At 35.1% G+C, this 26079-nt stretch overlaps 1 protein-coding gene across 3 annotated transcripts in view; it reads right to left on the bottom strand.

The window, feature by feature from the left end:
- The window catches only part of DNAH12 (dynein axonemal heavy chain 12), a 221142-nt gene that overhangs the window by 16559 nt on the left and 178504 nt on the right, over window positions 1–26079 (bottom strand). For all 3 annotated transcript variants that reach the window (XM_023620217.2, XM_070237332.1, XM_070237333.1), the window contains 6 exons: window positions 24012–24152; window positions 12613–12771; window positions 12301–12445; window positions 3109–3259; window positions 2636–2889; window positions 2287–2427 (listed from right to left, as the gene is read on the bottom strand). In XM_023620217.2, the coding sequence (XP_023475985.2) occupies window positions 2287–2427; window positions 2636–2889; window positions 3109–3259; window positions 12301–12445; window positions 12613–12771; window positions 24012–24152 (991 nt within the window). The remainder of the gene's footprint in view (window positions 1–2286; window positions 2428–2635; window positions 2890–3108; window positions 3260–12300; window positions 12446–12612; window positions 12772–24011; window positions 24153–26079) is intronic.

The raw sequence follows: 26079 nt of genomic DNA, 5'->3' as shown, positions 1-26079 counted from the left end.
TAAGCAACGTAAGCAAAAGAAAAGGCATGTAAATAATAATATTAGCACTAATGAGAATTAATGCCTGGCACTGAGCTATAAGTTTTCTATGCATTTCACATTTAATCTCCACAAAAACTCCATGAGGTAAATATTTTACTCTTATTTTACAGAAGAGGAAATTGAGACTCAGAGAGTTTGTGGCTACCACAGAAGTTAGTCAGGATTTGAACTCAGGTCACCTAATCATGGTGCATGTGAACGCACTGAAACATATTCCCAAGCACACCGCCAAGCCCATAGGCACAAGCAGTAACAGGCCTTCCTTGAGGCGTTGAAGGATGAGGTGGTTTGTTTGGGGCAAAAGGGTGGTTATGACCTATAAAGAGATGTTTAGGGGTGGAGAGGAAAAATATTATCCTTGAAAATATGGTGATTTATAGAAATTAATTTTTTATATACACCTTAGTTGTTGTTGTTTTTTTTTGTAAAAATAGACAGTATGGTGTATAGAAAGCACAGAATGAGGTTCAGAGCTTTAGTGTGACCTCGAGTGAATTCTTTACTTTTTTTAATTGTCCTAATTCTAAGGTTATTAATATTTCTATTTTATTTTGTAGTGCATGTGTTTTCTTTCTTTCTCTCTCTCTCCCTCCTGCCCTCTTTTTATTTCTTTATGTTTTTAGAGACCAAAAAGGGAAAAATATACCAATGGAAAATTACTACTATGATCTAGTATACCAAGTCTTTATAATTAACAATTCACTAGAAAAGGTAAGTTCAGATGAATAGATAAGTTTAGTATTTTTTTCTTTTGTTTACTTAACTAACATTTAACCATAAAATATGTCTTCTTTTCTGCTACTCTGTTTCCTCTTATTTTTCCTTATCTTTTTTTAATTCCTTCTTACTTTCGCCCTCATTGATAAACAATTAGTGCTTGGCATCAGATTTGTGTGTATGTATATGTGTGTTTGCACCTTTTTAGTCACTTAGCTTCTCTCTACTTGATCTTCCCTGCATATCTAAAGATTGGCATTAACAATATTTAATTCTATTAGATTACCACAAATATTCATTTTTGTGGACTTTACACACAGTGGCTTTTGGATCAGAGCATTATATATTTTTGCCAGTTTTGCTAAGATATTCCTTTTTTTTTCCATCTTTTTGACCCCCTTCACTCATTTCTCATCAGACACCATACCATCTTCTCCATTCTACTAAGCTCTCTTTCTAGCTAAAACCACCAAATATCCCCCTTTTCTCCCCGAGTTACAAACAAAATTATTCCTCAGAACTAGGGGCACACAGAAAGTGTCAGTAAGCAGGGAGAAACTAGCTGGCTTCCAAAGAATTCAATCCTTTATCTTCAATATTATTCTTTTTCTGGCACAAATAGACAATTATGATAAATAGCATGTGTTGGGGGTGAGGGAGGAGATGATTTCCCTTGGTACTGAGGTTTCCTTCCATGTGGGGAGACCTTAATGTAGCATCCTGGATTCTCTATATCCTTGTACTCACTGCAGGAGAGGAGACTAACCTATCTGATTGGTAAATTTGGGAAAAGTTAACCAGATATGCTTTGCTCAGCTTCTCCCTTTTCTCTCTTAGAAGTGAGCATCCTCAGGGAAGGAAGTATTCTTCTATTCCTCTGGGTGGATAAATCTAATTAATTCTGGGTTTAGTAATATGAAGCCCATTTGTTCACAGATATAAACTACATCTTTCAACCTGGTCTCCATCAGCAATTAAGGTTATAATTTGGTTCCCATATGTTTATACTTTTTTCTGTTTCTTAACTGGTAAGAATTCAGGCAGAGAAAAGGAGGGCTATTTATTGGGACCAGTGCCCCCAATACCATGTGCAAAACTGTTTTACATGGATACATGGAAAAGCATTATTAATATGTCAAAACATTATTACTACATTTAAGTTCCATGAAGGTAGATTTTTTTTTGGAGGGGATCTCTTTTATTCTCACTGCTTAATATCTAGTACGTAGAAGAACGCCTAACACACATTTGTTGAAAGAATGAATAAATGATGTGAAAATAGATTGCTACTCTTGGGTCTTAATCAAACATGCTATTGGACTTCGGTTCATTCCACAAATTTCTTTTTGAGTGTCTACTACATGGGAAGCAGACACAAACTACTGGGAAAAAATAATGAACAAGATGGTACAATTTCTGTCTTCTTAGGAAACGCCTAAAGTTTAACATTACTAAGTAAAATGTTTATATTTCCATATTTTCTCACTATAAAAACATATTTTAAAAGTTCCAGAGGCTGAATATTACCAGTTCCTTTCCCTGGCATCCATTGAAAAACTGAGGATCAGAAACTGGATCAGTGAGATATGATTGGAGGAGATTTAGCCGAAGACCTGTGGGAGGTTCATTAGTCATTTTTACTCCATTCTGTAGAATTGTTACTGGGAACTAAGACAGAATAAACAAAGAGCATTACTCAAGATAACCAGCTTGAGTCCTAAAAATGCATAAACTACTGGGTTAAAAATAGGTATAAAAGAGGACTCCAGAAATATTTTTAAAGCCTCTTAAAATTAAGTATTTCAAGCTTGACTAGGATATACAATGTAACAGATAACTCAATAAATGTACTGAACTCTATAGGAAATAAACATACTTTTGGAGATGGATAACTTGTGAGCCAAAGCCTAAAAGATGAGTTACAGACTTCAGGGGTAAAATCTTCACATATTTTTTCCAATACAGGCATCCAGGAGACAGCAAGGTGACAATTCTGTAGGCAAACCCAAGTTCCTTCTTCTATTGCTGCTTTAATCATTTTTGTGGCAACTGGTCCTTGTCCCTGTCCCAGTGAAATAGCTTGAAATTTATTTCCAGACATAGCTTTATCATTTGCAAATTTTAGCAGTCCTAAGAGGGCACAAAAAAATGGTTTCACTGCTTACTCTAAAATTATAAAACATGCCTTATGTTTCAGGTTTATAGGTTTTTAGCTGTGGAAAATTCGAGTTACCTTTCCTTATAAATACTGGATTTACTAACTGATGTACAATCATATGGACAAAAAATGGACATTGAGAAAGATGATTTATTTTTAATTTCTTAAAAGTTTACAGTATATGCACTTACTGGCCATGGGATCTGCTCCGGGAGATAGCACAAAAATTAAGGGAATGGTGCAATTTGAATCCAAGTAACTCTTTGTCAAATCAAATGGTGGAGGCTCTACAAACTTTTTCCCTAGTTTGTCAGTTACATAATTTGTTATAGCTGGAGTTATCTGTTGAAGAGAGAATAGACATGATCTTTAGAGTAATTTTTATTTTACAGAATGACTTTGATTATTACTGAAAAACAACAAAGAGTAAAATATGAGTCTAATGGCCAAGAAGAGCATGCAGCATATCATAGATAAAGCACTAATTTCCCCAATACATAAAAAGTGTCTATAAAATGACAGAACAAGACTAACAACCCAAAAGAAAAATGGGCAAAGGAGATGAACAATTTCTAAAACATGAAATAGAAGTGGATCTTAAACACATGAAAAGATGCTCAACCTCATTCAATATAGCAGAGATTGCAAACTGTCCCCCTTCTTTGTCTCCTTTTGGTAACAGAATCCCAAGTTTTCCAAACCTTTCTTGCAACTAGATGTGGCCATGCAACTAAGTTTTGGCCAGAGAGATACAAGTAGAAATTATATATGGAGCAGAGTCACAAAACATTAAAAAAGAGGGAAATGAGAAACACATCACAGAAAACCACCAAACTGAAATGGTATACAGAAATACAAGGACAAAGAAACAATGGAAATATAGAACTGGAAAACAAAAGATAACATGGCAATATTAAGCTTCATATATCAATAATCATTCTAAATGTAAGTGGATTGAATTCTCCAATCAAAAGACACAGAGCAGGTGGATGGATTAAAAAAGAAGACCCAATCTTATCTCTAAAGACAAACATAGGCCCAGAGTAAGGGATGGGAGATGATACTCCAAGCAAATGGCAACCAAAAGAAAGTGGGTATAGCCCTACTCATATCAGACAAAACATACTTTAAGCCAAGAAAGATAACAAGAGACAAAGATAGATATTATATAATGATAAAAGGGACATACCACTAAGAAGACAACATTTATTAACATATATGCACTAAACATAGGAGCACCAAAGTATATAAAGTAACTATTAACAGACCTAAAGAGAGAAACTGACAGCAACACAATAATAGCGGGGGACTAAACACCCCACTTACATCAATGGATAGATCATTCAGACATAAAATCAACAAGGAAACAGTGGCCTTAAATGAAACTCTAGACCAGATGGACTTAACAGATATATGTAGAACATTCCATCCAAAGGCAGCAGAATACACATTGTTCTCAAATGCACATGGAACATTCTCAAAGACAGACCATATGTTGAGAAACAAAACAAGTCTCAACAAATTTAAGAAGTTGAAATCATATCAAGCATCTTTTCTGACCACAATGGTATGAAAGTAGAAGTCAACTACAAGAAGAAAGCTGGAAAAGTCACAAATATATGGAGACTAAACAACATGCTACTGAACAACTGGTGGATCAATGAAGAAATCAAAAAATACCTGGAGACAAATGAAAATGAAAACACAACATACCAAAACATAGGATGCTGCAAAAGTGGTATTAAGAGGGAAGTATATAGAAATACAGGTCTACCTTAAGAAACAAGAAAAATCTCAAATAAACAATCTAATACTACATCTAAAAGAACTAGAAAAAACAAGAACAAAAGAAGTCTAAAGTCAGTAGAAGGAAGGAAATAAAAGAGCAGAAGTAAATGAAGTAGAGACAAAAGAGACAATAGAAAGGCTCGATGAAACTAAGGGCTGGTTCTTTGAAAAGATAAACAAAACTGACAAACCCTTAGCTAGACTTACTAAGAAAAAAAGAGAGAAGGCTCAAATAAATCAGAAATCAAAGAGGATAAATTACAACGGATACCACAGAAATACAAAGAATTATAACAGAATACAATGAAAAACTATATGCCAACAAATTGGATAACCTAGAAGAAATGGATAAATTCTTTCTTAGAATCATACAACCTCCTGAAACTGAATCAAAAATAAACAGAGAATCTGAATAGACCAATCACAAGTAAAAGAGGTTGAAACAGTAATCAAAAACCTCCCAAAAAACAAAAATCCAGGACCAGACACCATTTCTGATGAATTCTACCCCAAACACTCAAAGAAGATTTTAATACCTATCCTTCTCAAACTTTTCCTAACTCATTTTACGAGACCAACATTACCCTGATACCAAAACCAGATAAGGCCAAGACGAAAAAAGAAAATTACAGGCCAATATCACTGATGAACATAGATGTAAAAATCCTCAACAAAATATTAGCAAATCAAGGACAACAATACATTAAAAGGATCATACACCAAGTGGGATTTATTCTAGGGATGCAGGGATGATTTGACATCTATAAATCAATCAATGTGATACACCACATTAACAAAATGAAGAATAAAGATCACATGATCATCTCAATAGTTACAGAGAAAGCATATGACAGATTCAACATCCATTTATGATAAAAACTCTCAATAAAATGGGTATAAAAGCAAAGTACCTCAACATAATAAAGGCCATATATGACAAACCAATGGCCAACATCATATTCAATGGTGAAAAACTGAAAACTATCTAAAAACAGGAAGAAGACAAGGATGCCCACTCTCATCACTCTTATTCAACATAGTTCTGGAAGTCCTAGCCAGAGCAATTAGGTAAGAAAAAGAAATAAAAGGGATCCAATTGGAAAGGAAGAAGTAAAACCATCACTATTTGTGGATGACATGATTCTAAATATAAAAACCCTAAAAATTCCACCAAAAAACTATTAGAAATAATAAACAAATACAGTAAAGTTGCAGGGTACAAAATCAACATACAAAAATCAGTCACATTTCTACACACTAACAATGAACTAGCAGAAAGAGAAATCAAGAATACAATTCCATTTACAATCACCAAAAAAGAATAAAATGCCTAGGAATAAATTTAACTAAGGAAGTGAAAGACCTATACACTGAAACTGTAAGAAATTATTGAAAGAAATTAAAGAAGACATAAAGAAATGGAAAGATATTCCATGCTCATGGAGTCAAAGAATTACCATAGTTAAAATGTTCATATTACCTAACGTAATCTACAGATTCAACACAATCTCAATCAGAATTCCAACAATATTTTTCACGGACATAGGACAAAGAATCCTAAGATTAATATAGAACAACAAAAGACTCTGAATAGCCAAAGCAATCCTGAGAAAAAAGAACAAAGCTGGAGGCATCAGACTCCCAGATTTCAAAATATACTACAAAGCTATAGTAATCAAAACAGCATGGTACTGGGGCTGGCCTGGAGGCATGGTGGTTAAGTTCGCATGCTCCACTTTGGTGGCCAGGGATTCATTGGTTCTGATCCCAAGTGTGGACCTACACACCACTCACTAAGCCATGCTGTGGTGACATCCCATATACAAAAAGTAGAGGAAGATTGGCACAGCTGTTAGCTCAGGGACAATCTTCCTCACTAAAAAACAACACCCCCCCCCCCCCCGCCCCGGCACAAAATCATAATAGTATTGGCAGAAAAACAGACACACAGATCAATGGAACAGAACTGAGAGCCCAGAAATAAACCCACACATCTATGGATAGCCAATTTTTGACTAAGGAACTAAGAACATACAGTGGATAAAGGAAAGTCTCTTCAGTAAATGGTGTTGGGAAAACTGGACAGCCACGTGCAAAAGAATGAGAGTGGACCATTATCTTACACCATACACACAAAATTAACTCAAAATGGATTAGAGATTTGAAGGTAAGACCTGAAACCATAAAACTCCTAGAAGAAAACATAGGTAGTACACTCTTTGATACTGGTCTTAGCACTATCTTTTTGAGTATCATGTCTCCTCAAGAAAGGGAAGCAAAGGAAAAAATAAACAAATGAGACTATATCAAACTGAAAAGCTTCTACATGGCAAAGGAAACTATCAACAAAACAAAAAGACAACTCACTATGTGGGAAAAAATATTTGCAAATCATATATCTGATAAGGGGTTAATATCCAAAATATATAAATAACTCATACAACTCAACAACAACAAAATGAACAACCTTACCAAAAATGGCAAAGGATAGGAATAGATATTTTTCCAAAGAAGCTATATAGGTGGCCAAGAAGCACATGAAAAGATGTTCAATATCACTAACTACTAGGGAAATGCAAATCAAAACTACAATGAGATATCACCTCACACCCATCAGAATGGCTATAATTAACAAGGCAAGAAATAACAAGTGTTGGAGAGGATGTGGAGAAAAGGGAACCCTTGTACACTGCTGGTGAGAATGTAAATTGTACAGCCACTATGGAAAACAGTAAGGATATTTCTCAAAAAATTAAAAATAGAACTACCATATGATCCAGCTATTCCACTTCTGGGTATTTATCCAAAAAATGCAAAAACACTAATTTGAAAAGATATATGCACCTCTATGTTCATTGCAACATTATTCATTATATATTCATTATTCATTGTATTTATTATGTATTCACTATTATTCATTATTCATTATAGCCAAGACTAGGAAGCAACCTAAGTGCTCATCAACAGAAGAATGGATAAAGAAGATGTGGTATATATATATATATATATATGGAATACTACTCAGCCATAAAAAAAAGATGAAATCGTGTCATTTGCGACAACACGGATGAACCTTGAGAGTATTATGCTAAGCAAAATAAGGCAGATGGAGAAAGACAATTACCATATGACTTCACTCATATATGGAAGATGAGCAAAGAAACAAGCACATGATATGGAGAACAGATTGGTGGTTACCAGAAGAGAAGGGAACAGGGGAGGGCAAAAGGGGTAAAGGGGCACATGTGTATGGTGACAGATGACAATTAGACTTTTGCTAGTAAACACAATGCAGTCTATATGGAAGTCGAAATATGATATACACCTGAAATTTATATAATGTTATAAACCAATGTGACCTCAGTAAAAAAAAGTGGTATACTTGTACAATAGAATACCTTTCAATTGTAAAAAAGAATGAGAAAGCTCTTTATGAACTGATAAGGAAAAAAGCAATATGCAAAACAGTGTATGCTACCATTTGTGTTAAAATAAATGCAAAAAGAATTTGTTTATGTGTGCATAAAAGGATAAAAAGAAGCAGATAATATTAATTGCCTGAAGGGAAGGAGGTTGAATGACTGAGATAGGAGATTGGAGGTATATTTTTCACTGTATTCACATATTCATGTGATTCAAATTAAGTTAAATTTAAAAATAAAAGAATGCTAATTATCAACATTAGTAGCAGAAAATAAGTACAAAGAGATACTGGACATTATCATCTAAATGGCAAACGACTTTCTAACATGAAAACTAGGAATTCAATGAAGAGAGGAGAGATCATCATAGGCTTCTGCAGTCCTGGAAGGTTTGTGGAACAGATGGGAAGGAAGGATGGAGCCTTCTACAGTGTAGTTGTGAGCACCTCCGTAGTTTGAAACAGGGGAAGTTTTAGGAAAAAGATAAGAACAGAATGGCAAGAAAGAGGTATGCTTAGCCAAGGTAACAAGAATGCCAAGCTGTACTTTTGTCATTATTCTATAGATATTGAAAGACCACTGAGGGTTTTTCAATAAGGAGCTCACAATGATATAGCATCTTTTTTTTCTTTCTTTAATAACGTCACATGAGCAATGATGAAATCTTTTTCATCCTTTCACCATTAACACCATGTATAATTTCTACCTAGCAGAGTAGATCTTCAGTATACATTTTAAGGAAAGGGAGGTGCTGAGGACAGAGAACTTGCTTCCCATTACTCTACACTCTGGCTAGGGCCAAAGCTCCCTGAGATGATATAACTGTAATCAAGTATGACAGTTTTCCAGAAAAAGTACTTTGTTCCAGTAATTTAGTATGAGAAAAAGTCATAAGACTTTTCTGTAAGATTTTTAACCTTCATGTAACATACTTCAGAGAAGATATTATGGAGACTTGAGCAGACCTGGAAATGGGCTTTGTGATGGTTAATTTCATGTGTCACCTTTGCTAGGGCACAAGACCCAGATATTTGGTCAAATACTAGTCTAGATGCTGCTGTGAAGATATTTTTAAGACGAGATTAAAATGTAAATCAGTAGACTTCGAGCAAAGCAGATTACCTTCCATACTGTGAGTGGGCCTCATCCAATCAGTTGAAGGCTTTAAAAGAAAAAAGACTGACTCCCACTGAGGAAGAGGGAACTATGCCAGCAGACTGCCTTGGACTTGAGGTGCAACATCAATTCTTCCCTGGGTCTCCAGCCTGCAGATTTTGGACTTGCAACCCTCCACAATCACATGAACCAATTCCTTAAAATCTCTATCTCTGTCTCTACCTATCCTATTAGTTTTGTTTCTCTGGAGAATCCTGACGAATACAGGCTTTAATTGAATTTAGTTTAATTCAGTTCAGTTCAACTCAATTCACAGACATTTACTGAGCTCTTACCGTCTGCCAGGTACTGCTTTAAGTCGCAGAGATATAGAGCAAAATAAGATGTAGGTTCTGACCTCAAGAAGCTCACAGCCTAGCAGGAGACCCTCACAACTAAACAGACAATTATTCTATATTCCATTGTGGTAAGTGCTGTGGTGTTTAAGCAAAGGCTCCCAAGCACAGCAGACAAAGCAATAGCCCCACACGTGGCATTGAAGCAACATCTTCATTGGTCCATTGTCCATCAGGGAGCAATTCAGTGGAGTGCAAATAGGCAGGTGTTTTCCCGATTCAGAGCTACTCATTCCTTAGTTTACCATGAACAAGGGAGGCTATTGGTGATCAAATAATGAATAAAGCATTGTTTTGGGTTTCAAGGGACTTACTGTCTAGTGATAGGAACATATATATACATACAACTATCAAGTAGGAAAGAATGAGGTAAGTTTCAACAATGTGCAGAGGCCTTTGGGAGTTAGAGTAAGGAAAAATACTCAGGAGTCAAGTAATTACGTAGGCCTCTGTGTGAACTTATTCAGAGACTGAATGAAGAATTAGATAATCCTCCTTGTGAAACTTTACTAAAAATATAAAATGTAAAAGAAAGAAAGAGGAAGAAAGAAGAGAGAAAGAAAGGAAGGAAGAAAGGAAGAAAGGAAGGAAAGAAGGAAGGAAGAAAGAAGGGATCATTGCAATCACTTTTAACATCTTCATTTTATACATAGTGTAACTGGAGCTCTAGTGGTCTAGTGGTTAAGATTCAGTGCTGTCATCCCCATGGCCTGGGTTTGTTTCCTGGTCAGGGAACCAAATGCCTCACTACTTGTCTGTTGGTTGGGGCAGGGCTCAGCTCTGCTGTACACAGAGTTGCCAGGAGTCACAATTAACTTGACAGCATTAACCAAAAACAAAACAAAACAAAACAATTGGGGCTCAGAACGGTGAAGTGCCATAGGTAAAGTTTAAACTACATGAATGAGCATAGTTTTTCGTTTTCTGTCTATTTAAAATTTTCCCACTGGTAACTCCATAATCCCCTTTCTTGAATGTGTGACAACTGGTATCAGCCTACTTATTTTACCTATAGAAAGAATTTGTGCATGTTTGAATAAATAAAACTGTGACATGTACAAGATTGTCTACCATCTTCTGCTTCCAGCCAATATGGAATAACAGGGACCTGATTCATCCTCCCATCATAAATTTTAAAATGGGAAAAATTATTGAGACAACTATTTTCAGACATTGGGGCTATTCAGACAATAGGTGGTACAGGACTGTGAGCCCTGAGAAAGAGGAAACGGACAAGTGAGATCTTTTATTTCCCTGGCTTTCTTCAGGGAGGTATATTCCAGACTGTGGAACAGGGAGAGCAATTGAAAGTAGAGCACAAGACGTTGCTGAGTTTGGAAGAAGGGAATCAGAGTTCAAGGAGGCTGAGGCTCCTGGGGATTACAGAGTTCAAATTAAAAGGGAACTATGCAGAAAAAGAGCTCAGAAATCTGTATAATAGTACCCTGGAATCTTTGCTGAATACTATGGTGTGCATGCACAGGCCAAGCAAAGAGTAACTTGGGGAGCTGTGAACTGGGGATCTGAGGAGCTACCAGAGTTCATGCAAGGCTGGGAATCATTCAATTTCCCAATAGCCACAGTGGAGAGCCATTGGATCACTTGGGGTGTTCAGTAAAGGCCTCAGAAGGGCCAACTTTAGAGGTGGGGCTAAACTATCCATTGAGTAAAGGCTATTCTACACCTGCCCTAACAAATCTTAAAACAATGTTTGAAAGGAACAACCTGAACTTAAGTATTTAACTATGTAGCCAAAGGGGTTAGAAAACTTTTTCTACAGAGGGCTAGACAATAATTATTTTAGGCTTTGTGGGCCACATACAATTTCTGCTGCCGTATTCTCTTTCTTTTAACCCAACCCTTTAAAAATGTAAAAACCATTCTTAGTGCATGGTCTGGATAAAATCAGGTCATGGGCTGGATTTGGCCCACAGACGTTGTTTGCTGACCCCCAAACCAGCAGAACAAAACTCAACACTTTTTAAAGGAAGCTAGCAAAATCCAAATCATCAAAATGTCCAGCATCCAATCAAACATTACTGGGCATGCCAAGAAGCAGGAAAATATAATCTACAACCATGAGTAAAATCAGTCAATAGAAACAGATTCAGCAATGATGAAATTAACAGTCAAGGATTTAAAAACACTTATTATAACTGTCTTCAAGTATTTAAAGGAAAATATAAACAGAATGAAAAGAGAAATAGAATATATTAAAGAGAATCAAATGACTTTTCTACAGATGAAATATATAATAGCTGAAACAAAAATTAATTGCATGGGATTAATAGCAGATTGGACACTACAAAAGAAGGAATCAGCAAACTTAAAGATACCAATAGAAACTATCCAAACTGAAGCACAGAGATACAAAAGATTTAGAAATAATTAACAATATCAGTCACCTATGGTATAATATCAAGCAGTCTAATGTATATTTAATTGGAATCATGGGTGGAGTGGCAAAAAATATTTAAAGAAATAATGGCCAAAATTTTTCCCAAGTTGAGAAAAACTATAAACCTACAAATCTAAGGAGCTCAATGAATGCCTCTGAGCATCTGAAATAAGGGTTAAAGAACCAAATAACAATAGCTTTAAACCTAGTACTTCATAAATGGCAAATTATCCAGGTTCCAAATGGAACATATTTGTCTTTTACCTTATCAGGTCTTAAGCACCGAAGAATTATTATTTTCTGTAGTTCGTTTAGATTGTTATCCATTGGTGCTGGAAATTTAGTATTGTGTGGCTCTTTACTGTCATAGATTTCCTGCCATTCATTTATATATTCACAAAAATGCTCCCTAATGTAAAAAAAAAAAAAAAGCTTTAGTTATGCTTTCATTGGGAAAAAATTTAAGAAGAGATTGTTGAGCAAGAGTCAAGACAGCTAAGGAACCATTTAAAAGTCACTAGATTACAAATTTACCCATCATTATTCAATGCTAAGTCATCAAGTTTAAACAATTACCTGAGTCCTTTGAAGGCAGGAAATTCACTTGCACGGCAAATTTCCTCCCAGCTTTTATCCTGTAGCCAAGATGGATCAGGATTTTTCTCAGCACTTTTAAGACTTACTCCTCCAGTTAAAAGAAACATCAGTTCCTGGTATTCAATCTCTTTTCTTGCCCTGTGTTCCCAAAATAAGAACTGCTGTAAATTGTTGATTAAAAACTGAATGAGGTCAATCTGTGCTTCTATACTTTGGATGAAATAATCAGCACTGACTTACTGTATTGCTTTAAGAACTAGAAAACTGGACAAAATGAATGAAACAATTGTTTTTGGAAAGTATACAATAGCCAGAATAGGACTGTGGTCCCTGAAAAAAAGAGAGACAAATAAGTTGATCCCTGTGATTGTCTCAGCTATCTGCCATCTAACTGTATTCTTACAATGGATTAATTGCATGATATGTCAATTATACCTAATAAAGCTGAAAAAAAGGAATAAAAGAGATCTCTATTGAGTGACTTCCATTTATATTAATTGAAAAGGTATAATTAGACTGGAGGCATTTTCCAGAACACAAAGCAGGGAGGTGATCAAAATCAAAGCTTGGCAGTACTGCTGAGTTGAAGAGACAGAGATCAGAGTTAAGCAAGGCTGAGGTCGCTGGAATTTGTGGGCAGAGTACCAGAGAGGAGGGAGGTGCATGGAAAAGGAGCTCTAGAAATCTACATCCTCTGATTCTATTGCTAAATGCTAAGTCATATATGAGTAGGGTAAAACTCCAGGAGGCCAGGCAAAGAATATTTGAGGAGCTACAAATTGAGTAACTACCAGAGCTCACATAGGACTGGAGATATGAGTTCTTGCCAACTAGAGCTGAATCTTTGTTGAACACCAGAGGAGTTCAGTGGTGACACCAGAGGAATCACAGCTTAGCAGTGAAGTTAATCTAACATTAGAATGAAGTTTACTCTAAAAGTGCCACAAGAAAGCCTTGAAAAGATCAAACTGACCCAATAGTAATTTAACTACTTGCAAAAGTAGTCTAATGCTCTTTAAAGGAATACCAAAAAACCCAGTATTTACCAATGTAAAATTCACAACACCATAACCAGGAGAAAAATCAGTCAATACACACAGACATAGAAGTGATAGAGATGATACAACAAGCACATAAGAATGTAAAAAAGAACTATTATAAATATGCTGAAAGAGTTAAAAGCAAAACATGAACATGAAGAGAAAAATAGGGGTCGGCCCCATGGCAAAGTGGTTAAATTTGTGTGCTACGCTTTGGCGGCCCAGGGTTTCACTGGTTCAGATCCTGGGCGCAGACATGGCACCATTCATCGGGCCATCCTGAGGTGGCATCCCACATGCCACAACTAGACCACAACTAGAAGGACCTACAACTAAAATATACAACTATGTACTGGAGGGCTTTGGGGAGAAAGAAGAAGAAGATGACAATGACTGGCAACACATGTTAGCTCAGGTGCCAATCTTTGAGAAGAAAAAAATCTTACTTATCATCCTTTCACTTTATTTAAAAAAAAAAGAAGAGAAGAATAGGCAATACAAAAAAATAACCAAATGCAACTTCTAGAGATAAAAAATACAAAATCTGGAAGAAAAATTCACTGATTTCTTTTCAGATGTATAGAAATTGAAAGGACTCATTCATTACCAGCAGATCTACACTATAAGAAAAGTTAAAGGAAGTTTCAGGTAGATGGAAATTTGGATCTGCATAAAAGAATAAAGAGCACCAGAAATGGTAACTGTGTGGGTAAACATAAAAGACTTTTTTCTTATTATTTGAGTCTCTTTAAAAGATAATTGACTATTTAGAGCAAAATAACAATGTGCTATGGGATTTATACCACATGTGCAAGTAAAATGAATGAGAACAATAAAACAAAGGCTAAGAGGGAAGAGATGGAAGCATATTGTTGTAAGTTCTTATACTATATTCATATGAAATAGTATAATTTTACTGAAAATAGACTGTAATAAGTTAAAAGGTACACTATAACTCTAAAAAATTATTAAAATAGTAAAACAAAAATTTATAGCTAATAAATCAAGAAAGGAGATAAAACAGAATCATAAAAACTACTCAATTCAAAGAAAAGCAGAAAATGAGGAAAAGTGGAACAAAACAGATGGGCAAAACAGAAAATAAATTATAAGGTGGTGGATTTAAACATAACTCTATCTATTATCTCACTGAAGCTACATGGTCTAAACAATGCCATTAAAGGTAGTGATTAACAGATTGGATAAAACAAGCAAGATCTAACTACATGCTATCAGCAGAATACAGTTTAAATAGAAAGACACAAATAGGTTAAAAGTATGGAAAAATATATACCATGCTAACACCGTTCAAAAGAAGGCTGGAGGGGCTATAATAATACCAAACAAAGTAGATTTCAGAGCAAGGGATATTACCAGGGATTAAAAAAGTCAAGTCAATTTATTAAGAGGTCATAACAGTCATAAACATTTATACATATAATAAAGAGCTTCAAAATACAAAGCAATATTGCTAGAACTGCAAGGAGAAATCTCTATAGTTAGAGATTCCAAACTTCTCTCAATAACTGATTGAACAAGTAGACAGAAAATCAATAAGGATACAGAAGATATATAGATCAGCTTGACCTACTTGACATTTATAGAACATTCTATCCAAGATCAGAAAAATACACATTCTTCTTAAGAGGACATAGAACATCTATAAAGGTAGTCCATATTCTGGGCCATATAATGTCTCATTCATAAAATTTCTAGGATAGGAATAACTATGGAGACAGAAAGATCAGTAGTTTGGGGCTGGGAGAAGGAGCAGGAATTGACTAAATGGGCATAAGGAAACTTTTTGAGATGATGGAAGTGTTCTAAAACTGGATTTTGGTGATGGTTGCACAATTGTTTAAATGTAATAAAAACCATCTAACTGTATTCTTACAATGGATTAATTGCATGATATGTCAATTATACCTAATAAAGCTGAAAAAAGGGAATAAAAGAGATCTCTATTGAGTGACTTCCATTTATATTAATTGAAAAGGTATAAAATAGCATTTAGAGTGTGTTACCTTTGTGTAAAAAAAGAAAATTTTAAAAAACATACATATATTGGCTTATTTTTACAATAATTTAAGCTTACAATTAAATGGATAGATTTGGTTGCAGATCAGATGCATCTGAAGAGAAAATTAATGGACTAGAAGAATAAAGCATGGAGAGACAAAGGGGATAGAAAATACAGATGAGAGGGTAAAAGACATAGGGGACACAATAGAAAGTCTAAGATATGTGTAACTAGAAAAGAGAGAGAGAATGAAGAAAAGGCATTATTTGAAAAAATTATGATTATTTCTCAAAATAGTTGATAATGATCACAGCTTCAAGAAGCCCCATGAATCCCAAGCAGGATAATCTTAAAAACTGCCCAAGATTTAAAAATGCCTTATTTTCATAGGAAGAATAATTTAAAACAATAGAAGCCAGAAGATAATGACTAGTTGCAAAATGCTGAAAGAAAATGCTATACCCAGCAAAAATACCCTTAAAGACTGAAAGTAAAATAAAAATGTTTTCACACAGAAGAGAACTAAGAGAATTCATGATCAGCAGACATAAAGAAGTACTAAAGAGTGTTTTTCAGGTGGAAAAAAACCAAATTTCACATGGAAACTTGAAAATGAAGAAAGGAATTAATAGCAACAAAAAGGGTAAAATGTGAGTAATTTTAAATGAAGATTTATTATACAGAAAAAACATATCTTGTAGAGTTTAAAATATAGAGAATATTGAAATACATGGCAAATAAAACGGAAGGGGTAAACGAAGTTAAAATGTGCTACATCTTTGCATGTCTGGGAAGAGGGTAAAAGTAGCGAGTATAATTAGACTCTGGTATTTTAAGGATGCATGTTGTACTTTCTGTGTTAATTACTAAAAGAAGAGCAAAAGAGGGTACAACTGCAAAGACAAAAGAGGAGGGAAATGAAAAAAGTTAAAAATAAACTTCATAAAAAGGTAAGAAAGGGACTTCTGGTTTCTGGTCTGGCATGTAAGGAGCTTGGAAGGTGTCACTCTGTCCTCACAACAAGAAAAAGGCTGAACAAATGAAAAATCAGCAACTCTTCTTAAATCCATCAGAGGATCAAGGTCATAGGACAAATTATGAGTGCCAAAATTGGAGAGACAGACAGGAGGACACAGAGAATCACAAATTATTGGAGCAGAAGCTTTCACGGGAACCAGTTACCTTGGAAGGAAAACTTAAGCTGTAATTGACAAATTGCTAGAGGTTCAGTGTGGAGAAGTTAGAGAGTTAAAACTCCAGGAGAAGCCAGTCATAGGGTGGCCTCTGTACTTTTGTAAGTTTTACCTCCAGAAGCCTTGCTAGGTTCTCACAGTGAAGATCGGAGAAAAATCCCCTACTGCTCTGGCAGCAAAAGGGGAAGAGTAGTCATTTTGAAAGAAGCCCAGAGCATCTTTTCTTCTTAACAAGGCCTTCTCTTAAGAGAAACTATTTGACTAGATCCTGGGGAGAGGGAAATACCCAACTCCAGCCCCCTCTAGGCTTCCACATAGTGAAAGGGAAATACCTAACTAGAGCCCTCTCTAGGCTTTCTGTCTTGCTTAAGAGGTAAAAATACCAGAAGTCTTTGTTAAGCTCACAGCATAGAAGCACAGGCTCACTAAAAAGCTGAGACCTAATCATAGGACTAAAGAACACTTTCTCTTCCTGTACCCCTTACCACTACATCAATAAGGATCAGGGGAATACAACTGAAAGAACTGTATGTCTCAGACCTTATTTAAGAAGAAGTCTCTAGGTAAATCAAAACACAACAAAGGAGGCAAAAATAAGGATGTCATAAGAAATTTTAGCCTCTGACACCTACAACCAGAGAAAACAGTAAACACAGCCTACCTCCTAGTTAGATACATAAAATCTCACATTAAAGGCCTATTTACCTCAGTTATTTTTACCCAGTACACCATATCTGGCTTTCAACAAAAAAATTAAAATGACAAAAAACACAGTTTGAAGAGACAGAGCAAACATCAGAACTAGACTCATATATGTCAGAGATGTTGGAATCATCAGACTAGGAACTTAAAACAACTATGATTAATATGCTAAGAGCTCTAATGGGAAAAGTGGAAAACATACAAGAACAGATTGATAATGCAAGCAGAGAGAGGGAAACTCTAAAAAATAAACCAAAAAAATGCTAGAAATAAAAAACACTGCAACAGAAATAAAGAAAGCCTTTGATGGGCTCATCAGTTGGCTGGATGTGGTCTAGGAAAGAATCAATGAGCTTGAAGAAATGTCAATAGAAACTTCCAAAACTGAAATGCAAAGAGAAAAAGGAATGAAAAAGGCAGAACAAAATATCCAAAACTGGGAGACAATTACAAAATCTGTAATATACACATAAAGGGGACAAAAGAAGGAGAAGAAAGAAAAAAAGGAACAAAGGAAGTATTTGAAGCAATAATGACAGAATTTTCCAAAATTAATGATAGACACCAAACCACAGATCTAGGAAGCTCAAAGCATACCAAGCAGGATAAACAGAAAAAAAATCTACAACTAGGCATAGAAAATCAAAGACAAAGAGAAAATCTTGAAAGAAGCCAAAAGAGGAAAAAACACCTTATCTATAGAAGAGCAAGATAAGAATTACCTTAGACTTTCTTCAGCTAGTGCAAACAAGATAAGAGTAGAGTAAAATACTGAAAGTGTTGAAAGAAAGAAGCTACCAACCTAGAATTTTGTATCCAATTAAATTATCCTTCAAAAGTGAAGGAGAAATAAAGATTGTTCTCAGAAAAAAATTGAGAGATTTGACACCAGTAGGCCTGCCTCACAAGAAATTCTTCAGAAAGAAGGAAAATTATATAGGTCAGAAAGTAGGATTTACATAAAAAAGGAAGAGCACTAGAAAAGGAATAAATGAAGTTAACGTAGAATCTTTTTTCTTATTCTTAATTGACATAACAGGTAATAATTTGTTCAAAATAGTAATAATAGCAACAATGTATTCCGTGATGAAATATAACTAATGGATAAGTGAAATGAAATGATATCAATGTTATAAGAGACAGCAAGCAGGAACTGAGAATACTTTATTAATAAGGCACTTGCACTATCCAGGAAGTGGTATAGTGTTATTTGAAAGAGGACTTGGATTAACTATGAATGTACATTGCAAACTCAAGGGCAGCTACTAAAAAGTTTAAAAAAATAAGTATAATTGATATGCTGAGAGAGGAGAAAAAATGGAATCATACAAAATGCTTAATTAAAACCAGGGAAAGCAGAAAAAGAGTGGAAGTCAACAACTACAACAGAGAACAAGGACAATGAATAGAAAACAGTAACACATATAGTAGACAATAATCCATCTATATCATTCCATCTATATTAATAATCATTTTAAACATCAATGGTTTCAATATATCAATTAAAAGACAGAGACTGTCAGAGTGGCCACAAAAAATAAGACCCAACTATATGTTGTCTATAAGAGACCCATTTTAACTATAAAAACACAGATAGATTAAAAGAAAAGAGATGAAGAAAGATATACCATGCTAACACTAATCAAAAGAAAGCTGGAGCAGAAAATCAGTAAAGACATAGTTGAACTAAACAGTACCACTAATCAACTGAATACAATTGACATCTATAGCATACTTTATCAAACAACGTCAGTATACACATTCTTCTCAATCTCATGTGGAACATTCACCAAGATAGATCAAAATCTGAACCATAAAACACAGCTTAACAAATTTAAAAGAAAGGAAATCATACAAAATATGCTCTCAGACTATAATGGAATTAAAATAGAAATCAATAATAGAGAGACAGCTGGAAAAATTCCACTGCACTTGGCAATTAAACAACACACTTCTAAATAACACATAGGTGAAAGAAGAAGTCTCAAGAGAAATAAAAAAATATTTTGAATGAAATAAAAATGAAAACACAACTTATCCAAATTTGTGGGATGCAGCAAAAGCAACACTCAGAGGGAAATTTATAGCATTGAATGCATGTACTAGAAAAGAAGATCTAAAATCAATCATCTAGGCTTCCACCTTAGGACACTAGAAAAGAAGAGCAAATTAAATCCAAAGTAAGCAAAAGTGAAGAAATAATAAAAATCAGAGCAGAAACCAATGAAATTAAAAGCAAATCAATACAGAAAATCAATGAAACCAAAGGCTTGTTCTTTGAAAAGATCAATAAAATTGTTAAACCTGTAGCTAGGTTAACTAAGAAAAAAAGAGGGAAGACACAAATTACAAATATCAGAAATGAAAGGGAAGCTTCACTACTGATTGCATTGACATTAAAAAGATAATAAAGGAATATTATAAACAACTCTATGCCCACAAATTTGATAACCTAGCAGAAACGGAGCAATTCATTGGAAGACACAACCTACTAAAATTCACACAAAAAGAAATAGACAATCTGAATAGAACTTGTGTTAGTCTGCTTGTGCTGCCTTAACAAAATTCCAGAGGCTGGGTTGAATAAATAATGAAAGTTTATTTTCTCAAAGTTCTGGAGACTAGAAGTCCAAGATCAAGGTTCTGGCTCATTTGGTTTTTGGTGAGGCCTCTTTTCTTGGCTAGTAGACAGCCACCTTCTCACTGTGTCCTCACATGGCCTTTCTCTGTTTATGCACGGAGAGAGAGAGAGCTCTGGTGTCTCTCCCTCTTTTCTTTTTTAAGGACATTAATCCCCTCAGATCAGGGCAGCAATGACCTCATTTAACCTGAATTACTTCTTTAGGGGCCCCATCTCTAAATACAAGCACACTGGGAGTCAGGGCTTCAATATATGAATTTGGAGGAGACACAAATATTCAGTCCATAGCAGACCTATATCTATTAAAGAAATTGGATCAATAATTAATAACTTTCCAAAACAGTAAGCACCATGCGAAGATGGGATCTGGAGAATTCTACTGAGCAGTTAGGAAGAAGTTATACAAATTCCTTGCAATCTCTTCCAGAAAATAGCAGAAGGAATACTTTCTAAATCATTTTATAAGGCCAATATTACCCTAATACAAAACTAGACAAAGACATTACAAGAAAAGAAACCACAGACTAATATGTGTTATGAACATGTATGCAAAAATCCTCAACAAAATATTAGCAAATTGAATCCAACAATGTATAAATAGAATTATACACCACAACCAAGTGGGATTTATCTCAGGTATGCAAGCTTGGTTCAACATTCACGAATCAGTTAATGTAGTCTATCACATCAACAAGCTAAAGAAGGAAAATCACATGATCATATCAGTAGAGGCAGAAAAAGCACTTGACAAAATCCAATACCCTTTCATGATAAAAATTCTCGGCAAACTAGGAACAGAGAGGAACTTCCTCAACCTGATAAAGAACATCTACAAAAAACCTATCGCTAACATCATACTCAAAGGTGAGAAACTAGAAACTTTCCCACTAAGATTGGAAACAAGACAAGGATGTCCCCTCTCAACTTCTTTTCGATATCATACTATAAGTCCTAACAAGTACAATCAGATAAGAAAAAGAAATAAAAGATGTAGAGTTTAGAAAGAAGGAAATAAAACTTTGTTTGCAAATGACATGATTGTTTATGTAGAAAAACCCAAAAGAATTGACCAAAAAACTCCTGGAACTAATAAGTGATTATAGCAAGATTGTAAGATACAATGTTAATACTCAAAAGTTATTCACGGGGCCGGCCCAGTGGCACAGAGGTTAAGTTCGCACATTCCGCTTCTCGGCAGCCCGGGGTTCACCAGTTCGGATCCTGGGTGTGGACGTGGCACTGCTTGGCAAAAGCCATGCTGTAGTAGGCATCCCACATATAAAGTAGAGGAAGATGGGCACAGATGTTAGCTCAGGACCAGTCTTCCTCAGCAAAAAGAGGAAGAATGGCAGTAGTTAGCTCAGGGCTAATCTTCCTCAAAAAAAAAAAGTCAGTCACTTTCCTATATAGCAGTAACAAACAAGTGGAATTTGAAATTAAAAACACAATACCATTTGCATTGCCACCAAAAAGAATACTAAGAAATACCTAGGTGTAACAAATTGTATACAAGATCTATATAAGGAAAACTACAAAACTGTGATGAAAGAAATCAGAGAAGAATTAAATGAATGGAGAGATATTCCATGTTCATGGATAAGGAGACTCAATATTGTCAAGGTCTCAGTTCTTCCCAATTTGATCTATAGATTCAATGCAATCCCGATCAAAATCTCAGCAAGTTATTTTGTGTATAATTGAGAAACTGATTCTAAAGTTTATAGGGAGGGGCAAAAGACCAAGAACAGTCAACACAATATTGAAGGAGAAGAACACAGCTGGAAAAGTGACATTACTAGACTTCAAGACTTACTAAGCTACAGTAATCAAGACAGTGTGGTATTGGTAAAAGAAGAGACGAATAGATCAGTGGAACAAAACACAGAGCCCAGAAATAGACCCACATAAATACAGTCAATTGATCTATGGATTCAACACAATCCCAATCAACATCTTAGCAAATTATTTTGTGGATACTGACAAACTAATTTTAAAGTTTACTTCATACAAAGAGGCAAAAGATCCAGAAAAGCCAACACAATATTGAAGGAGAAGAGCAAAGTTGGAAGACTGACACTACTTGACTTCAAGACTTACTATAAGGCTAATAAAATATACTTCTATATCAAGTAATCAAGACAGTGTAGTACTGAGAAAAGAATAGACAAATAGATCAATGATACAGAATAAAGAACCTGTAAATACACCCATATAAATACAGTTAATATAAATACAGTGAACTGATCTTTGACAAAGGAGTAAAGGCAGTACAATGGAACACAGACGATCTTTTCAACAAATGGTGCTGGAACAACTGGACATCCACATGCAAAAAAATGAACTGAGACAGAGACCTTACATCCTTCACAAAAATTAACTCAAAATGGATCACAGACCTAAATTTAAAATGCAAAACTATAGGGGGCCGGCCCCATGGCCTAGTGGTTAAAGTTCCAAGTGCTTGCTTCAGTGGCCCAGGTTTGTTTGTTCTGATTCCAGGCACAGACCTACTCCACTCACCAGCCATGCTGTGGAGGCATCTCACATACAAAGTAGAGGAAGACTGACACAGACGGTAGCTCAGGGCTAATCTTCCTCAAGCAAAAGTAAAAAGAGGAAGATTGGTAATGTATGTTAGCTCAGGGTGAATCTTCCTTACCAGAAAAAAAAAAAAAGCAAATCCATAAAATTCCCAGAAGATAACAGGAGAAAATCTAGGTGGCCTTATGTATGGTGACAATTTTTTATATACAACACTAAGGCATGATCCATGAAAGAAAGAATTGATATAGAGGACTTCATTAAAATTTAAAACTTCTGCCCTGCAAAAGACACTGTCAAGAGGGAAGTCAAGCCACAGACTGGGAGAAAATATTTGCAAAAGACATATCTGATAAAGCACTGTCATACAACTCAACAATAAAAAATGAACAACCAAACCAATAAAAAATGGAAAAAAGACCTAACAGACACCTCACCAAAGAAGAGATAAGGATGGCAAATAAGCATATGAAAAGATTCCCAACATCATACGTCATTAGCAAATTGCAAATTAAAATGAGATAACACTGCATCTATTAGAATGGTCAAAATCCGGAACACTTTAAGACCAAATGCTGGCAAGGATGTGGAGCAAGAGGAACTTCCATTCATTGTTGGTAAAATGAAAAATGGTACAGCTACTTTGGAAGACAGTTTCTTACAAAACTAAACCTACTCTTAACACAGGATTCAGCCATCACACTCCTTGGTATTTAACCAAATGACTTTAAAACTTATCTGTACACAAAACTTGCACACAAATATTTATGAGTTTTATTCACAATTTTCAAAACTTGGAAGCAACCAAGATGTCTTTCAGTAGCTGAATAGATAAATAAACTGTGATACATCCAGACAATGGAATATTCTTCAGTGCTAAAAAGAAATGAACTAGTAAGCCATGAAAAGACAGGAAGGACCTTAAATGCATATTATTAAATGAAAGAAGCCAATATGAAAAGGCCCTATTTCTTGACCTGGGTGGCAGTTACACAGGAATTTGCTTTGTAAGAATTTCTTGAACTGTACATGAATATTTTGTGAATTCTTCTGTATGATCTAAATTTTAAAAACCAAATAAACATCAAAACACCAATACTATTGTAGAGAAACATGCAAGTAAAATCATGAATTAAGCAGAACAAAAGCATGATATTCTTATGTGAAAAGTCATCTTTATAGATTAGATTTTCCAGGTAGGTTTTTAAGAGAAATAAATTTTTAAAAAGGAAGTAACTTACAGAAGAAGATTGGCACATAATAAAAAGGAAAACAAAAGCTTGTCCTTCTCAAATAGTGATCGGCATATATTACAATATAAGTTGTATGTGAAGTGATCATTTAAATATCGTAGGCGCTTTTCCAAAATTTTGGATTTGTTACTGAAAGGTTTAAAAAAAGGAAAATATATTGAGTCAAACAAAACTAAGAAAAAATAACTAACATTTGAGTCAACATATAAGTTCTTTTTATTTCATCAAAGTAGCCACTGTTAGACATATGAAACTACACACACACACATACACACACACACACACACACACACACACACTCACACACAAATGGGTGCAGGTAAGACTGGTGAAATCTGAATAAGCTCTCTGGATTGTACCAATGTGAATTTCCTGGTTGTGATATTGTACTATAGTTATGCAAGACATTACCCCTGGACAAACTGGGTGAAGGGTACGTGGGACCTCCCTGTACAGTTAGTTTTCTGTGTGTGCGATTTCTTGTGAATCTATATGTTAACAACCAGGGTATAATTCTATGAGAAAATGAAATATGGTTTACACCATCTCTATTTTTTTTAATTAAAGTTATGATAGTTAACAACCTTGTGAAATTACAGTTGTACATCATTATTAGTCATGTTGTAGGTACATCACTTCACCCCTAGTGCCCTCCCCCCACCCCCCTTTCCCCTGGTAACCACCGATCAGTTCTTTTGGTCCATATGTTAACTACCACCTATGAGTGGAGTCATACAGAGTTCGTCTTTCTCTGTCTGGCTTATTTCACTCAACATAATACCCTCAAGGTCTATCCATGTTGTTGTGAATGGGACGACTTTGTCCTTTTTTATGGCTGAGTAGTATTCCATTGTATATATATATATATATATATATATATATACACACACCATATCTTCTTTATCCAATCATCAGTTGCTGGGCACTTAGGTTGGTTCCGTGACTTGGCTATTGTGAATAATGCTGCGATGAACATAGGGGTGCATGGGACTTTTGGAATTGGTGATTTCAGGTTCTTGGGATAGACACCCAGTGGTGGGATGGCTGGGTCATAAGGTATTTCTATTCTTAACTTTTTGAGGAATCTCCACACTGTTTTCCATAGTGGCTGCACCAGTTTGCATTCCCACCAACAGTGTATGAGGATTCCCTTTTCTCCACAGCCTCTCCAACATTTGTCACTCTTGGTTTTGGATATTTTTGCCATTCTAACAGGTGTAAGGTGATATCTTAGTGTAGTTTTGATTTGCATTTCCCTGATGATTAGTGACGATGAGCATCTTTTCATGTGTCTATTGGCCATCTGTATATCTTCTTTGGAGAAATGTCTGTTCATGTCCCCTGCCCATTTTGTAATTGGGTTGTTTGATTTTTTATTGTTGAGTTGTGTGAGTTCTTTGTATATTATGGAGATTAACCCTTTGTTGGATAAATAACTTGTAAATATTTTTTCCCAATTAGTGGGCCATCTCTCTATTTTTAAAATTCTAAATTTCTTATTATACTCCAAAATGACTGAAAACAATCAGTTAATTTAAAAACACCTATTGAATCTCTATTAGTGTGAGGATCTATGCTGAGAAGGGAACTGTCAGAGACAAAGAGTTATGAAACATTTTTCTGCCCCAAAGAAGCATAAAATCTAGGTCAAGATCTATATATTTCAAAAATATATGAAAAGTCAGAAAACATATGGACAAAAATGATTACTTCTGGTGGAGTTTATGACCCATATTTATTTTCTTCTTTATACTCTTATATGTTTAAAAATTTTGCAATAAGCATATATTGCTTTCATTTTTTTAGTTCAGTTTTTTTTTCAGTAGTCCCTATGGGAATGTAAGATGATACACCCATTTTGGAAAAGTTTAGCAGTTACTCTAAAAAAAATAAACAAGCAACTACCACATGACTCAGCAATTGCACCCCTGGGCATTTATCTCGGTGAAATGAAAACATGTTCACACAAAAACCTGTACATCCATGTGTATAGCAGTTTTATTCCTAACAGCCAAAGAATTAGAAATAACCCAGATGTCCTTCAGCAGGTGAATGA

The sequence above is a fragment of the Equus caballus genome, chromosome 16 (genome assembly GCF_041296265.1).
Source record: "Equus caballus isolate H_3958 breed thoroughbred chromosome 16, TB-T2T, whole genome shotgun sequence".
Classification (NCBI taxonomy): Eukaryota; Metazoa; Chordata; class Mammalia; order Perissodactyla; family Equidae; genus Equus; species Equus caballus.
Note: the sequence above shows the minus strand (reverse complement) of the source record. Positions and strands in the feature narration are given on the sequence as shown.